Source organism: Coregonus lavaretus, assembly GCF_964263955.1.
Source record: "Coregonus lavaretus genome assembly, contig: HAP1_SCAFFOLD_543, whole genome shotgun sequence".
Classification (NCBI taxonomy): domain Eukaryota; kingdom Metazoa; phylum Chordata; class Actinopteri; order Salmoniformes; family Salmonidae; genus Coregonus; species Coregonus lavaretus.
In genome coordinates this window covers 26,792-44,433 of record NW_028166699.1, presented here as the reverse complement: position 1 = coordinate 44,433, position 17,642 = coordinate 26,792, and the positions used below count along the sequence as shown (strand labels likewise).

The window sequence follows — 17,642 nt, the reverse complement described above, 5'->3', positions numbered from 1 at the left end:
GGCTTACATCATAGTGGCCAAAACCCTAATGTTTTTCAGCTGACCAACCTCTCTCTCGCTGTGTCTCTCCAGTGAGGTGATGCAGGCCCTGCAGTCGGAGGTGTCCCAGCTGAGGAGAGACCTGGAGGTAGGTCTGGTCCAGCTGCCTCACCTCTCCCAGAGGATGGACTACTTGACCTCCAGATACAGACAGGACAGACAGGACAAGATGCTCAAGACCAGGCCCAGGACATCCCACAGTCCCACAGGGAGCAGACAGTCTGACCAACACCAACTCCAAGAAAGAAGACTGGATCTCCTCAGACACGGACCACAGCAAGAGCAAAGGTACTCTACACGACTGTCCACCATTATGCCTTCAAAACCAATTTGTTGATGCCTGCAAGTGCCAATGTGTAATTTAGTAGCATTTCAGTTAGCATGTAATTCAGATATTGCTTATATTACCATATAATGTTAGCCATTGTAAATGTAATCTAAACTAAAGTTTTGCGTTATTGGTCAGATGCTCAATTAAGTTCTTGGTCCATACATGTTACGAGAAGAGATGAAGAGACGATAGAATGAGGTGCTCCACCCTCTCTCTTTGTAAGTTATGGGCAAGTGTATGGGCCAAATGTCCCCTCCCCTTCTGAAATTCGAAAGATGCTAACAGCTGCGAAATCATGATTTGTCCAAATAACCAGTGACGACAAACCCAAGCACCGGAACTATTGCTGCTCATTATCAATCGATGCCAGTAATATAAAAACGGATCTATGGTACCATTTATGTTTACGTAGTCTGCCCACCAGAGATTATTGTAAATGTAAAGTTGTGTTTAATTGTCAATTTCATTGTGTACGAAGTTACAATTCCCTGGCCTGTGTATGGTCCTTTTTTCCAGGTATAGACAGTGTGGAGTCAGACCGCTCTGGGAACATGCTGCCATTCTACAGTACACCACTAGGTGGCAGGAGAGGGAGTAGCAAGCCCTACTCCTGCTCGGACAGACCAGGGAAAACCCAGAGCAAAAAACACTCCAATACAGGTTGGTAGTCCTGGTATTGACTTTCTCCTAATGGGTGTAAAATACAGGGAACTGTTGGAAAAACAAGAGTGATTTTTACATCCTTTGTGGCTCAGTTGGTAGAGCATGGGGCTTGCGATGCCAGGGTTGTGGGTTCAATTCCCACTGGGGACCAGTATGAGAATGTATGCACTCACTACTGTAAATTGCTCTGGATAAGAGCATCTGCTAAATGACTAAAACGTAAATATGTTTATCAAAGGATAAAATCAGTTGTTTAGTCAGATTTTGGCCCTTCAGCTTGCAGAATTTGCCTTAAAGTTGTCTTCGGTGGTCCTTAAGGTAGTTGTGTGTGTTTCTCCATCCCTCTTAGCATCAGAGGAGAACTGTTCTCTGGAGACTCCAGTCCTCCGGCCCTCCAGTCCTCCGGCCCTCCAGTCCTCCGGTCCTCCGGCCCTCCGGCACTCATACAAGAACCCAAGCTACAGATCTCCAGGGAAGGACCAGCAACCAGCCCACTCCTGTCCATGTGACACTGTCATGACTGGGTCTCATCATGACTACTTTATTCATTTCATTATCACGTCACAATTTAAAGCTGCACTATGCAGAAATCGCTCCGCCATTTCCTTGTTGCTAAAATTCTAATACTTTGCTTAATTTCAGTATACTTAGTACTTAGTCTTTTCAGCTGTTTGAAGCTGGTGTACAAAACCGAAAATAAAAGACACAAAAACAAAACTTAAGAACGGGAAGCATAGAAATAGCGCACATAGAATATATCTACCGCTTCTTAGACTTGCTTTCATTGGGAATGACATATCTATAACACACATTTCTATGTGAATTTGGTCGGGTTCCATGTTGCAGCTGTAACAGATTCATTGGGGATGTGATGTTGATGCTGTCTTGTTTCCGTTCTGACTTTCGTCATTGTAGCAGCACCAGGTGGGTGTAGAATGTCTACTCTAAGGGCAGGTATCCTGTCTCCTCTCAGCCTCTACAGAAGTCATCATCGGCTCCTCCTGTAGATTACCTGCTGGGTAAGATATGGTTTCAGCTTTTAATACCATCGTCTATTTGCCTTATTTGAATCCATATTTATCCTCCATATTGCGTGAACCTTAATCAGCAAAGACCAAACAGAAGAACAGCTTAGATGCAACCTACCCAGGGACTATTCTACTGATGCTCTCTCTCAATTCAATTCAATTTCAATTTAAGGGCTTTATTGGCATGGGAAACGTGTGTTAACATTGCCAAAGCAAGTGAAGTAGATAGTAAACAAAACTCTCTCTCTCTCTCTCTCTCTCTCTCTCTCTCTCTCTCGCTCTCTTCCGTGGTCTCACAGTTTCTGTCTCACACCACGGGAGGAGCTCCACCCAGTCAGACTCAGCTCTACTGACCAGCAATGTGTTCTTCCAGCGGTAACTTCCCCCCCAGCTCTCAACCCCCCCCCCCAGGACCGGAGGCAGAGCAAGCAGGCACAGGGCCAACAAGGTGAGGCTGCCACATGGAGATAGGAGAACATTCTTTCAACATCAATCGGTGCCAATCATGTTTTACCTGGTATTTACTGAGGTATTATGAGGTAACAAGGGGTTCTGTAAACACGTATGAATTTAACACAGCTCATACCCGTACTGTAATGGTTATGTCAATGAATTATACAAAGAATTGTAATCCTAAAGGAACCAAATAACTATTTGTAGGTTATTGTCATGTCATTATCGTTTTCTATGCCTTTTGTATGTAAATAAATCCTAAGTATGATACTGTGAGATAGAAGTGTAACATCAACAGGACATTGGGCAGGGCTATCGAGGCAGACCACAGTATGAAGAGGACTACTGAAAGGATGGCCAAGAGCCTGTCAGCTGACCTGGCCGAGGCTGAGCTGTACAGGAAGTAATACGGCCTTCACCCACTGACGGGAAGGAACAACACTGGCTGGTAATAACACCCCGACTGACACACCTGAGATACTGCTGCTACTATAGGGCTGCAACAGGATCAGCTAACCAGTACATTTAGGAGGGATTTTTGGTACATTTGTTAATACTATAATACTAGCTCTAATACAGCTAGCCATGGACTGGAGCTAAGGCAACTTCCAACCCAAAGCTAACCCTCATTACACCATCAGTTTACAATTTGAAAAACATTGAATGTATTTTAGTGAGGAAAACATGCTTTCCCAATGTTTAAAGTTTAAAGGTGGTCCTCTGTAGCTCAGCTGGTAGAGCACGGCGCTTGTAACGCCAAGGTAGTGGGTTCGATCCCCGGGACCACCCATACACAAAAAAAATGTATGCACGCATGACTGTAAGTCGCTTTGGATAAAAGCGTCTGCTAAATGGCATATTATTATTATTATTAAAGAAAATTGTTGTATTTGAGAAATTTGACAGAATCTGATCATTTATTTTGAATTCAATTTTTTATAACCATTTGGTGCCATTATTTATTTTGTAAATGTCATATGTTTTAAAAGAGGGGGCACCAGCGCTGCTCACACAGGAGTCTACCCTAACTATGTAACTATGTAACCGTTGGCTTGGTAACAACAACTACCTCAGTACTACTACTATTACTACCAGTATCATTCAGCCACCTCAACCTATGGCCGCAGAACATCCCTATCACATTGTTCTAGTGCTACCCAGCCAACTGTCCGTCCACCATTCCCCAACACAGAAGGACCGAGATTATGTTGATTAAAAACTAAGCCAGATTTGGAATATGACATTACAGAAAAGCCCCTTCACTTCTTTATGAGAATGGATATCGACTTTTGTTCTCTTAGCTAGAATTTGTTCACCTGACACCCTCCTGCCCAGTCCCTTCGTCCTGTGGATACCGCAGACAAAACCGTTGCTTATTGAGTTTCTATCAGACATCTTTGTGTTCCACTCGCTGTGTCCCAGCCTGGTGCCAAGTTGTGTGTTTTGTTGTAGAATATTCTGTTTCCCTGTTGTTCTCTTATGGGTGTCTGAGGAGAAGTATCCAGGCAACATGCCTAACCGTCCCGTCCCACATTTTTTTTTATACAGGTGATTTCCCTAAACCTAACTCACATACACACACATTGGCCTACACACATAAACACACACCCCTTCTCTTAGATATGATCTTAAACAACACAAAGCAGTTCCTTTTCCTGGGGGCTTGGGATCCTTTCATGCCCTGTGGTCATTTTATGTATCTCTCATTAGTAGGTAAGGAGGTCAGTTAGGGTGGGTTAGGATTGCTGTTCATGTGTAAACCACAAATGTAAATTTGACAGAGAAGTAATTTATTTGACCCTACTGTAAAGTAGATAATGTTAGTATGATAAAAACAAAACAAAAAACAGTTAGATTCAACTCACATCCACCAAACAAACACATCAGAAATACTGTATGGCAGGTCAAAACCAGTGGTGGCCAGATCAGCTCCGGGTCAACCCCTGATCCATAAAACGTCACTTTCACAGCTATCACACTGATACTGTCCATGTGTCCTCCCAGAGGTGTGAAACTGCCCTGTGGCCTTGAGGTGTCTGTTAATGCCTTGATTTCGCTAGTTGGATGTCCTCCAGCGAAGCCACCTACTGTATCTACCATTCTGCTCCCTCTCTGGGCTATGTACTGGCACCTCTGGGGGGGTGGACCATGGTCCACCGTGACATCCACATAAAGGAGCGGAAACTAGTGCAAGTGGATATCTAAGTGCTGTACCCCCACAGTGTTAAACCTGATCCCTACACAATCAAACACACACACTTACAACTTTAAGGACATATTGTGCAGCCACATTCAAACCTGAACTAAGAGGCACGGACCACCAACTTCTTCAGTCGCCTGCCACCGGTCAGTACTTGGTGTTTGTGTATGTCTTGTCATAGCAGTAGTGCTAACACACAATAGCACACTTTACACATTTTACACTTTACACGTGACAGTCACACCTGACAATAATCCGCCAAACTGCATGTGAATGAACCCCCATGGATGAGTGCTTCAACTCCTTTCTGCCTTGAATAAGTCCTTTAGGAAGTTTTTCTAGATAAGCCGTTTTGTTGAACTCTCATTGGGCAAAGGGAGATATAACTTATAGTAGCCATAACACCAATACAATGGGGCTGGAGATAGCCCAGTGGTTAAGGGTGTTGGGCGAGTTACCGCAAGGTTGTTGTTTTGAATCCCCAAGCCGACTAGGTGAAACATTTGTTGATGTACCCTTGAGCAAGGCACTTAACTCTAATTGCTCCTGAAAGTCTCTCTGGATAAGTGCGTATGACATATGTACTGATAGCGTATGGTGGCGTTCCCCAACTGGTGAAACACCAGTGATATTATTTGGCCTCCCAAGTTTTCTGAGCAAAAATATTTCTAATTTTCTATTTTTATTATTTTTATTGTTGGACAAAAAAGACTGTAAAAACACCAGCAAATCAGCTCCAAGTGATTGAAATTTTGGAAATCTGTTCCAATGTATTCCCATGCATAATAGAGAGATACAGTGGGGAGAACAAGTATTTGATACACTGCCGATTTTGCAGGTTTTCCTACTTACAAAGCATTGTTGAGGTCTGTAATTTTTATCATAGGTACACTTCAACTGTGAGAGACGGAATCTAAAACAAAAATCCAGAAAATCACATTGTATGATTTTTAAGTAATTCATTTGCATTTTATTGCATGACATAAGTATTTGATACATCAGAAAGGCAGAACTTAATATTTGGTACAGAAACCTTTGTTTGCAATTACAGAGATCATACATTTCCTGTAGGTCTTGACCAGCTTTGCACACACTGCAGCAGGGATTTTGGCCCACTCCTCCATACAGACCTTCTCCAGATCCTTCAGGTTTCGGGGCTGTCGCTGGGCAATACGGACTTTCAGCTCCCTCCAAAGATGTTCTATTAGGTTCAGGTCTGGAGACTGGCTAGGCCACTCCAGGACCTTGAAATGCTTTTTACGGAGCCACTCCTTAGTTGCCCTGGCTGTGTGTTTCGGGTCGTTGTCATGCTGGAAGACCCAGCCACGACCCATCTTCAATGCTCTTACTGAGGGAAGGAGGTTGTTGGCCAAGATCTCGCGATACATGGCCCCATCCATACTCCCCTCAATACGGTGCAGTCGTCCTGTCCCCTTTGCAGAAAAGCATCCCCAAAGAATGATGTTTCCACCTCCATGCTTCACGGTTGGGATGGTGTTCTTGGGGTTGTACTCATCCTTCTTCTTCCTCCAAACACGGCGAGTGGAGTTTAGACCAAAAAGCTCTATTTTTGTCTCATCAGACCACATGACCTTCTCCCATTCCTCCTCTGGATCATCCAGATGGTCATTGGCAGACTTCAGACGGGCCTGGACATGCGCTGGCTTGAGCAGGGGGACCTTGCGTGCGCTGCAGGATTTTAATCCATGACGGCGTAGTGTGTTACTAATGGTTTTCTTTGAGACTGTGGTCCCAGCTCTCTTCAGGTCATTGACCAGGTCCTGCCGTGTAGTTCTGGGCTGATCCCTCACCTTCCTCATGATCATTGATGCCCCACGAGGTGAGATCTTGCATGGAGCCCCAGACCGAGGGTGATTGACCGTCATCTTGAACTTCTTCCATTTTCTAATAATTGCGCCAACAGTTGTTGCCTTCTCACCAAGCTGCTTGCCTATTGTCCTGTAGCCCATCCCAGCCTTGTGCAGGTCTACAATTTTATCCCTGATGTCCTTACACAGCTCTCTGGTCTTGGCCATTGTGGAGAGGTTGGAGTCTGTTTGATTGAGTGTGTGGACAGTTGTCTTTTATACAGGTAACGAGTTCAAACAGGTGCAGTTAATACAGGTAATGAGTGGAGAACAGGAGGGCTTCTTAAAGAAAAACTAACAGGTCTGTGAGAGCCGGAATTCTTACTGGTTGGTAGGTGATCAAATACTTATGTCATGCAATAAAATGCAAATTAATTACTTAAAAATCATACAATGTGATTTTCAGGATTTTTGTTTTAGATTCCGTCTGTCACAGTTGATGTGTACATATGATAAAAATTACAGACCTCTAAATGCTTTGTAAGTAGGAAAACCTGCAAAATCGTCAGTGTATCAAATACTTGTTCTCCCCACTGTATATGTGATCGTATACAAATGTAAGCAAGGTTTAAAATGATGATGTTTTAGTCAAATATTAAATCTGTTTGGGCTTCTTGCTGTCAATTTCCAGTCTACAAATGATTTTTTATTATGTTCCGGACCCCTGACCATCCACTCAAGAAAATATCAGCCCGTTATTGAATGTAGTTGATGATCCCTGGCATATGGTATCCCTCATATTTTTTATTTATATGTATTGTGATCATGTCTCTGTCTGATAACCTCCCATTCTGAGGCATACATCTAATGACCCTTATCTTACCCTGGTGTTAATCTATCTATTAATATAATAACCTATCTGAAAGATAGGTTATTATATAACATACATTTGTTTTCTTCTTTTGTTGGCCGATTTGAGTGAGGTGGAATTACATGCAGGATCTCTGTGGTCTGCAATTTGTACAATACACACAGGTTCACAGGTTGGTTCCTGGAACTTCACAGTCCAGGTCAACTTCACGGTTGGTTCCTGGAAAACACTGGTTCCTGACAATAAAAAAAACATCAAGAACCAGGAACTTAATGCTCTCGCCTTGAATAGTGGACAATAGTATTAGTTTGGCTGAAACAAGGAAGGACATTTTCTGTCCTGTTTCCCCTATTTATAAAACGATCTATATGACCTCAACTTTCCATCACCAAGCCTTGGGATTAATCTGTCATTTATAGCTAGAGTTACAACTAGGGAAAGAAAGAATGTAAATGAAGCATCATATATCAGTTGTGTGCCATGGACAGGGGAACAGGTCTCACCTAAAGGGACAATTCTAATCTTGATGGAATCACCGATAAGGCTGTAATAAATCATAACAATAGAAATATGACAATTAGATCAAGTTTCAGATCTATCGCTGTAAAGTTTAATTTGCTCAGATTTCTCTCTTTGTCCTCAGCACACAAAATAGCCTTATTCACACGTGATCCTTTGGGATTTATATGTACACACCCACACCTGTACATGCTTAGAATTAGTAGGGACTAGTCAATGGTTCATATTTGCACCTTCAATTAGTTAAGGGGTTCTTTGAGAAACCTTTAATGGTTCGACGTAGCAAAGGGTTCCTGGAGGAACCCTGGAGTGGAAGCGTGGCTTAGTAGGAGTGTGGCTTTAATAAGATAGATGTTTTGTTTGGCCACCCGTTAGAGTAAATGTCATTCCTGTTCATATGTTCTGTTGTATTGTCATCACATGTTAAGGTTGAACACTGACAGTTTTGTAGCTTTAATGAGGCTAACAGAGGTGTATGAGGTCCTCAAATCTGAAAGTTCGAGTAGTTACCACTTTATTACTATACATAATCAGCAATGTGAATATTATTAATATTATATTAAAAAATGTAATATGTAAAGATATTCAAGGACGTTTTTTTAACGGGTGGCCAACAATATCTATCTGAAAGCCACGCTTCCAATAAGTTTGAACCTTTACACAGGGGTTCCTCGAATAGACCCTTTTCAGAACGGTTCCTCAAGGAACCTTTTTGAACTAGAAAGGTTCCACTGGTGTGGCAACCCAAAAGTTTCTTCCAGACGCCTTGTAGGATCTGACTCGGATAGCCAAGCATGACAGAGATAGTCACTGGGGAACAGGGAGTGTTCAGTTCAAGCTCTACCATTGAATTACATGTATAAAAAAGAAAAAAAAAAGAGGCATCTCACATGTAAAGAGGTGTCTGTGTCTTTCACATGTATATAGTTGTCTTTGTCAGTACCAAACAATTAACCTGCACTGTATGACTTGGAACAACTGGTAGTATTCACGTTTCTTCACATCTAAATAGAGAAGCTTGTGAGGTTAATAACATCCTTTATGACCAGACCAGTCATTGGCCCTTTGTATTCGATTTGAATGAATAGGGTAGGATAATAGGATAGGATGAACATTAATGTCACCTAGGGGGAAATAGTTTTGGACACTGGTACTGGTGTGGACTGTGGTGAGTAACAAAGTTAGCCTACTGGGTCAGATAATGGGTGATACTGAGGCCTGTGACCAATCAAATCAAGTGGCATATAGGCTAAATAACTAATTAAATGTTGGTGTTGTTCCCAACATATTCCTAGCCTGGTTCCAGATCTGTTTGTGTTCTTGTCAACTCCAAATATTTGGCACCAAGGCTTACACCCTGACCACATACTATACATTAACAACATGTAATGTCATGACTATTTATATAGATTGGGTCCTACTTTGACATATTTAAGGGAAAGTGACAAATTGATCTGACAAATTGATCTGTCAAATGAGCTGTCAGTTCCATTTCATTCAAGAGACAGTGTTTTAGGGGAAAACCCTCTGGCCAGTGGCTGTCCATCCATGAGAGGTGCCTTCCACAAAACTCTCAATACAGAAAGAAATAGGTCATGAAACACTGTATTGGACAAAGTGAACAGGAAGTCATGTCTTGTGGCTATGTTTTTGTGTCTTGCCACAACAATAACAGCGCTATAGGTGACCACCTTAGGATATATGCTTCTCTCCGTTTCAAAGGGTATGAAGGCCTACATTTGAGAGATAATTATAGGAATTCCCAACATTCCTGTCAAATGATTTGAAGAACTGTTTATCTTAAGTAAGCAACTGAGTAGCTGGCCTCCACCCATCTGGTGAAACAAATAAATCATAGCCCTTATAATGGCCTGGTATAGGCTAAATTAAAGCCTAGTGTCTTGCTTTTACTGTAGAGTTATGTTGAGCTATTATCTTGCTTGTAGGCTAGATTGGGCTGTAGCTAGCATACCATTCTCAAGTAATACTCACAGGAGGTGTAGAATAACACGTAGCAACACAGTATAACTCGCACGAATCTCTGGTTTATTGTACACCCTTGGTTGTACACTCTTAGAAAAACAAGGTGCTATTTAGAACCTAAAAGGGTTCTTTGGCTGTCTCCATAGGAAAACCCTTAGAAGAACCCTTTTTGGTTCCAGGTAGAACCCTTTTGGTTCCAGGTAGACCCTTTTGGGTTCCACGTGGAACACTTTTGGGGGTTTCCATGTAGAACCCTTTCCACAGAGGGTTCTATATGGAACCCAAAAGAGTTTTACCTCAACCAAAAAGGTGTTCTACCTAGAACCAAAAAGGGTTATCCTATGGGGACAGCCGAATAACCCTTTTGGAACCTTTTTTTCTAAGAGTGTAGAGGCAGGTGCTGTAGATCCAGCACAACAGGACATTATCCACCGTAATGCAGAGCCATGCAAGCATCATGTTACCATTATACAACCAGATATTCAACTCATCAACACACAGCATGCAGTACACAGATAGCACACATGAACACACCTGTCATATGACTGTAACACTATAGCTAAACCATTATACATACATTTACTTTACTGCCGTTGTTGACTAATGACAGTAGCCTTTTAATGGGGCACCATGTACACAGTGTAACAGTACACCTGTCTCCATCTAGTACTACAGTTGAGTAGGCTATCCTTCCTCCTCCTTCTCTGATAGGCCTGCTGGCACCCCGCCAGGGGGAGTGCTCACGCAACTGGGCTCTTTGGTATTCGCTGAAACGATAAAAGACTTGTAGTTTCACCCCCCCCCCCCCCCCAAAAAAAAATAAATAACCGAAAAACGTCAAAGTTAAGCCCCTGACACTACCCTGCAGTCATAATCAGAAATAACATTAGCCTACTATACATCTTTAGCCTCAAGGCAGAGGCTCTCCGGGAAGAATGGGAGCAACTGATTTTAAAGTGTTACAGCTTTTGCTTTTAATCAGTTTATCTGAGGTAAGAACATATCTTTACTAATTAGACCTACAAATAATGTGTTGCTTAAACAATCTTAGTGTTGATTATTGCGGTTGTACATTATATTGTTATTCTGCTGTGTCATTGTAACCATCTGAAAACATGCACATTGTATGATTATAGAAATGCACAGAGAGACAGAGAGAGACGTTTGAGTAATAAGAACGAGGGTTCTTTTGAGTAACACTGCTTTCAACGAGTGCCCGACCTTGGCTCAATGGACAAATTCATTCAGAGAGGAGAAGAAAACCTTGAGCTCACTGACCTGTCCTGAAATCTGTGTTGCGTGAAGAAAAAAATGTGCTGCCTCTCGGCCTCTCATGCAGGGAGAATATTATATATATATATGTATATATATATATATATATATACCATTTCAACGGTAGCAGTGGTAAATATTATTATTTACCACTGCTACCGTTGAAATGGCTTCTGTTAGCGTTTTTTTCAAAAACAGCTTTTTTGATTATCCAACTAACTATAGACGTTTGTGTTTGGTTTTCAGATATGTGGAGCGCAAAAAGGTAATTAAAACAACCCTTTATTAACTTTTTTAAATGAACTTTCCCACAGAATTGTTTGTGAGACGCACAAAATAACATTCTCTTTGATTTCACTGTTATTACACCATTATAAACTACATGCAAATAATAAGCCTAAAATTGATTTAATGATTTCTGTTCTTTCACAACTTTGCAGACATAACGTTATCCGTGTTCCAAGTGACCACAAAAAGTATGACAGTGCAATGGAGTCGTTACTCTGGCGCCAGCTCCTACAAAATCACTGCCACACCAAAAAACTCTCCTCAACCGTCCGCCTTCGCCCAGTTCAGCGGGAAATCCGTCATTGGCTCCGTTAACTCTCTCTCCGCCAATACAGTGTACACTATGCGGGTCGATGCCATGGACAAAGCGGGCAACGTCCTGAGCAGTGCAGAGTTGGAGGGGAGCTCAGGTATGCAGGCATAATGGCCATGTGTGTGCGTAATGATGATGATGATGATCATGGTGATGATTATGATGATGATAATGATAGTTATGATGATCATGATGATGGTGATGATCAATCAATCAATCAAATGTATTTATAAAGCCCTTTTTACATCAGCAGATGTCACAAAGTGCCATACAGAAACCCAGCCTAAAACCCCAAACAGCAAGCATTGCAGATGTAGAAGCACGGTGGCTAGGAAAAACTCCCTAGAAAGGCAGAAACCTAGGAAGAAACCTCAGGCTCTGAGAGGTGACCAGTCCTCTTCTGGCTGTGCAGGGTGGAGATTATAACAGTACATGGCCATTAAGGCCAGATTTTTCTCCAAGATGTTCAAACGTTCATAAATGACCAGCAGGGTCAAACAATAATCACAGTGGTTGTAGAGGTTGCAACAGGTCAGTACATCAGGAGTAAATGTCACTTGGCTTTTCATAGCCGGGCATTTAGAGGTTGAAATAGCAGGTGCGGTAGAGAGAGAGAGAGTTGAAAACAGCAGGTACAGTGGGGGGAAAAAGTATTTAGTCAGCCACCAATTGTGCAAGTTCTCCCACTTAAAAAGATGAGAGAGGCCTGTAATTTTCATCATAGGTACATGTCATCTATGACAGACAAATTGAGAAAAAATTCACATTCACATTGTAGGATTTTTAATGAATTTATTTGCAAATTATGGTGGAAAATAAGTATTTGGTCAATAACAAAAGTTTCTCAATACTTTGTTATATACCCTTTGTTGGCAATGACACGGGTCAAACGTTTTCTGTAAGTCTTCACAAGGTTTTCACACACTGTTGCTGGTATTTTGGCCCATTCCTCCATGCAGATCTCCTCTAGAGCAGTGATGTTTTGGGGCTGTCGCTGGGCAACACGGACTTTCAACTCCCTCCAAAGATTTTCTATGGGGTTGAGATCTGGAGACTGGCTAGGCCACTCCAGGACCTTGAAATGCTTCTTACGAAGCCACTCCTTCGTTGCCCGGGCGGTGTGTTTGGGATCATTGTCATGCTGAAAGACCCAGCCACGTTTCATCTTCAATGCCCTTGCTGATGGAAGGAGGTTTTCACTCAAAATCTCACGATACATGGCCCCATTCAATCTTTCCTTTACACGGATCAGTCGTCCTGGTCCCTTTGCAGAAAAACAGACCCAAAGCATGATGTTTCCACCCCCATGCTTCACAGTAGGTATGGTGTTCTTTGGATGCAAGTCAGCATTCTTTGTCTTCCAAACACGACGAGTTGAGTTTTTACCAAAAAGTTCTATTTTGGTTTCATCTGACCATATGACATTCTCCCAATCCTCTTCTGGATCATCCAAATGCACTCTAGCAAACTTCAGACGGGCCTGGACATGTACTGGCTTAAGCAGGGGGACACGTCTGGCACTGCAGGATTTGAGTCCCTGGCGGCTTGGTGTGTTACTGATGGTAGGCTTTGTTACTTTGGTCCCAGCTCTCTGCAGGTCATTCACTAGGTCCCCCCGTGTGGTTCTGGGATTTTTGCTCACCGTTCTTGTGATCATTTTGACCCCACGGGGTGAGATCTTGCGTGGAGCCCCAGATCGAGGGAGATTATCAGTGGTCTTGTATGTCTTCCATTTCCTAATAATTGCTCCCACAGTTGATTTCTTCAAACCAAGCTGCTTACCTATTGCAGATTCAGTCTTCCCAGCCTGGTGCAGGTCTACAATTTTGTTTCTGGTGTCCTTTGACAGCTCTTTGGTCTTGGCCATAGTGGAGTTTGGAGTGGAGGACAGAGGAGCCTCTTAAAGAAGAAGTTACAGGTCTGTGAGAGCCAGAAATCTTGCTTGTTTGTAGGTGACCAAATACTTATTTTCCACCATAATTTGCAAATACATTCATAAAAAATCCTACAATGTGATTTTCTGGATTTTTTTTTCTCAATTTGTCTGTCATTGTTGATGTGTACCTATGATGAAAATTACAGGCCTCTCTCATCTTTTTAAGTGGGAGAACATGAACAATTGGTGGCTGACTAAATACTTTTCCCCCCATTCTATGAGACAAGGTAGCACGTCCAGTGAATAGGTCAGAGTTCCATAGCCGCAGGCAGAAGAGATGAAACTGGAGCAGCAGCACGACCAGGTGGACTGGGGACAGCAAGGAGTCATCAGGCCAGGTAGTCCTGAGGCATGGTCCTAGGGCTCAGGTCCTCCGGGAGGGAGAGAGAGAGAGAGAGAGAGAGAGAGAGAGAGAGAGAGAGAGAGAGAGAGAGAATTAGAGGGAGCATACTTAAATTCACACAGGACACTGGATAAGACAGGATAATAACACCAGATATAACAGACTGACCCTAGCCCCCCGGCACATAGACTATTGCAGCATAGATACTGGAGGCTGAGATGATGATGATGGTAATTAGGATGATGATGATGTCTGTATCCCTGTGTGTGTATGATGCTCTGTTCTGCTCTGCTCTGACCACCAGCCCCCGAGGTACCTACCATTGAGCAGGCCTACTCCAAGCAGAGCAACAGCATCACTGTGCAGTTCAGTGAGGTGATGGGGGCGAGTGGCTACATCCTGCGAGCCGAGTCTGAGGTGGGAGACTTCTTCTCAGAGACCATGGTGACCAGCTCCCCCGGCACCGTGCTGCAGCTGCAGCCATACACTGACTACACCCTCAGCGTCATGTCTGTCAACAGTGCAGGACGCAGCCAGCCCTCATTACCCGTCCAGATCAGAACAGGTGGATGGTTTAGATACATACACCTGTTCACATACACCTGCTTAGATACATACACCTGTTCACATACACCTGTTTAGATACATACACCTGTCCAGGTTTATACACCTGTTCACATACACCTGTTTAGATACATACACCTGTCCAGGTTTATACACCTGTTCACATACACCTGTTTAGATACATACACCTGTTCACATACACCTGTTTAGATACATACACCCGTTCACATACACCTGTTTAGATACATACACCCGTTCACATACACCTGTTTAGATACATACACCTGTTCACATACACCTGTTTAGATACACCTGTTTGTGGCGGCAGGTAGCTTAGTGGGTAAGAGCGTTGTGCCAGTAACCGAAAGGTCGCTGGTTCTAATCCCCAAGCTGACTAGGTGAAAAATCTGTCGATGTGCCCTTAAGCAAGGCACTTAACCCTAATTGCTCCTGTAAGTCGCTCTGGATAAGAGCGTCTGCTAAATGACTAAAATAAAAAATAAAAATGTAATACATACACCTGTTTAGATACACCTGTTTAGATACATACACCTGTCCAGGTTTATACACCTGTTCACATACACCTGTTTAGATACATACACCTGTTCACATACACCTGTTCACATACACCTGTTCAGATTAACAAACAAAAAAAAGTATGTTTGTTACAATAATTAGAAAGTAAAAGGACAATTATCCCACAACTTTCAATCACTCTTCAACTGAAATTAAAAGTTGTTTACTTAAGACCGTAATGACTGTATCATGACTGAAACGCTACCTCTCCATACTGTCTGAAAGACAAAGGGCTGCTATCTCCTACCTAGAGTCATAATGGAGTGCAGTTTCACAGCTCTATTGTCATAGTGGGTGCCTGGGGTGGAAACTGTATCTCCCCATTTAAGCCTTAAAACATATCAGAATTTGAAAAGGGACACCATGAGAACTAGGTTCTCCTCTCCCCAAGGAGAACTGGACGTATCATAAGGACAGGAAAAATGATTATGTTTCACTAGCAAACAAAAAAGACTCTCTGTTTGGCTAGGTTTGTTTCCTTACAGGATAGTATTCTCTCTCTCTCTCTCTCTCTCTCTCTCTCTCTCTCTCTCTCTCTCTCTCTCTCTCTGTCTCTCTCTCTCTCTCTCTCTCTCTCTCTCTCTCTCTCTCTCTCTCTCTCTCTCGCCTCTCTCTCTCTGCCTCTCTCTCTGCCTCTCTGCCTCTCTCTCTCTCTCTCTCTCTCTCTCTCTCTCTCTCTCTCTGCCTCCTTTCATCACATCCATCTATTAGTTTATTAATCTACCTTTTATCTCCCTTACCCCTCTTCAGTGGTGATGGCCCCACAGCTCAACTCCACCTCTCCCAGTAATGACACCATCCTGGTGACCTGGTCTCCGGTCGACCACGCCGTCCTCTACACCCTCTGCATCATCAGGGAGGGCTCCAACTCTCGCCTCAAACTCAACACCAGCGACCCCTTCATGACCTTTGATGACCTGGAGCCTGGCACCATCTACTGCATCAAGGGCACAGCCTGGGACCTGGACGGTCGCCCCGGAGACGACCTCACCGTGTGTCAGATCACCCGTAAGCATAGCAACTGGGTGTTTGGTTAATAATATTAACTTAATATACTGTAGCTTGTATTAAAACCTCTCAGGAGAAGTTTCAACATCTCCCGAGAGAGAGAGAGAGACCTGGCAAGATGCCAGAAAGGGAAAAGTTATTTATGCTTTGTGTGTAGAGACGCAGTACTGAACAATAGACATAATGTAACACATAATCAGCATATCAAATCAGTCCTTCAAATTGTCAAAACCTGGAAGAGTCACTTGGTGTGAGGAGTCTGCTATGGTGCTGGTGCAATTTTCCGTCATAGCCTGTCCACTAGTGGTAGGCACAGTTCATTAGAACCCAGGTATGACTGTAAATGCCATCTAGATGAGTGTGTCTATGTGAATATGTTCATATCAGTAAATGTATTTTTTTGTGTCGTTCTTTGAATAACTGTATGTGTCTCTCTGTGTCCCCACTAGGTCCTCTCAGCCCTGAGGCCATCCAGCTGTTCTTCACCCAGAGCAGGTCTGTGGGGTTGGCAGTCTCCTGGCAGATGGTGCGCGGGGCAGACGTCTACTTGGCCAGGACTTCTACTGGTCAGAACTGCTCTGCCTCAAAGATGTTCTGTACCATCATCCCGCTGAGCTGCGGTCAGAACCACAGTGTGACTGTTACTGCCGAGAACAGCGCTGGACCCAGCAACCCCTCTGACCCTCAGGAATTCATCACATGTATGTTTACCCCCTGACCCCTGACCCTTGACCTCTTACCTCTAGCTCTGACCCCTAACACCAAAATCCTAGCGATAAATCAAATAAAAGTTTATTGGTCGAGTATACAGATTTGCAGATGTTATCACAGGTGCAGCAAAATACTTGTGATGCTAGCTCCAAATGTGCAGTAATACCTAACAATAAAAATAATACACACATAATGCAGAAAAATAAAGAAAATGGTTATATAGGATGAGCCATAACAAGAAAACAGTATCACCATATAAAGTGGGTGAAACAGTATGAAAACTTTATTAAAGTGACCAGTGTTCAATGACTCTATGTACATAGGGTAGCAGTCTCTAAGGTGCTGGGTAGAGTACCGGGTGGTAGCCGGCTAGAACAGTGACTAAGGTTCAGGGCAGGGTACTGGGCGGAGGCCGGCTAGTGGTGACTAAGGTTCAGGGCAGGGTACTGGGCGGAGGCCGGCTAGTGGTGACTAAGGTTCAGGGCAGGGTACTGGGCGGAGGCCGGCTAGTGGTGACTAAGGTTCAGGGCAGGGTACTGGGCGGAGGCCGGCTAGTGGTGACTAAGGTTCAGGGCAGGGTACTTGGCGGAGGCCGGCTAGTGGTGACTAAGGTTCAGGGCAGGGTACTGGGCGGAGGCCGGCTAGTGGTGACTAAGGTTCAGGGCAGGGTACTGGGCGGAGGCCGGCTAGTGGTGACTAAGGTTCAGGGCAGGGTACTGGGCGGAGGCTGGCTAGT

The 17,642-nt window shown here is 43.5% G+C and overlaps 1 protein-coding gene across 1 annotated transcript in view; it reads left to right on the top strand.

Annotated features, from left to right (window-relative positions):
- Window positions 1-1,968: 1,968 nt before the first annotated feature.
- Window positions 1,969-17,642, top strand: part of LOC311114390 (fibronectin type III domain-containing protein 7-like) — a gene marked incomplete at its 5' end in the record, with an annotated part of 29,782 nt that continues 14,108 nt past the window's right edge. The window contains 6 exons of the mRNA XM_084189646.1: window positions 1,969-1,987; window positions 2,453-2,509; window positions 11,608-11,865; window positions 14,352-14,612; window positions 15,938-16,195; window positions 16,645-16,896. Coding sequence (XP_084045772.1) covers window positions 1,969-1,987; window positions 2,453-2,509; window positions 11,608-11,865; window positions 14,352-14,612; window positions 15,938-16,195; window positions 16,645-16,896 — 1,105 coding nt within the window. The remainder of the gene's footprint in view (window positions 1,988-2,452; window positions 2,510-11,607; window positions 11,866-14,351; window positions 14,613-15,937; window positions 16,196-16,644; window positions 16,897-17,642) is intronic.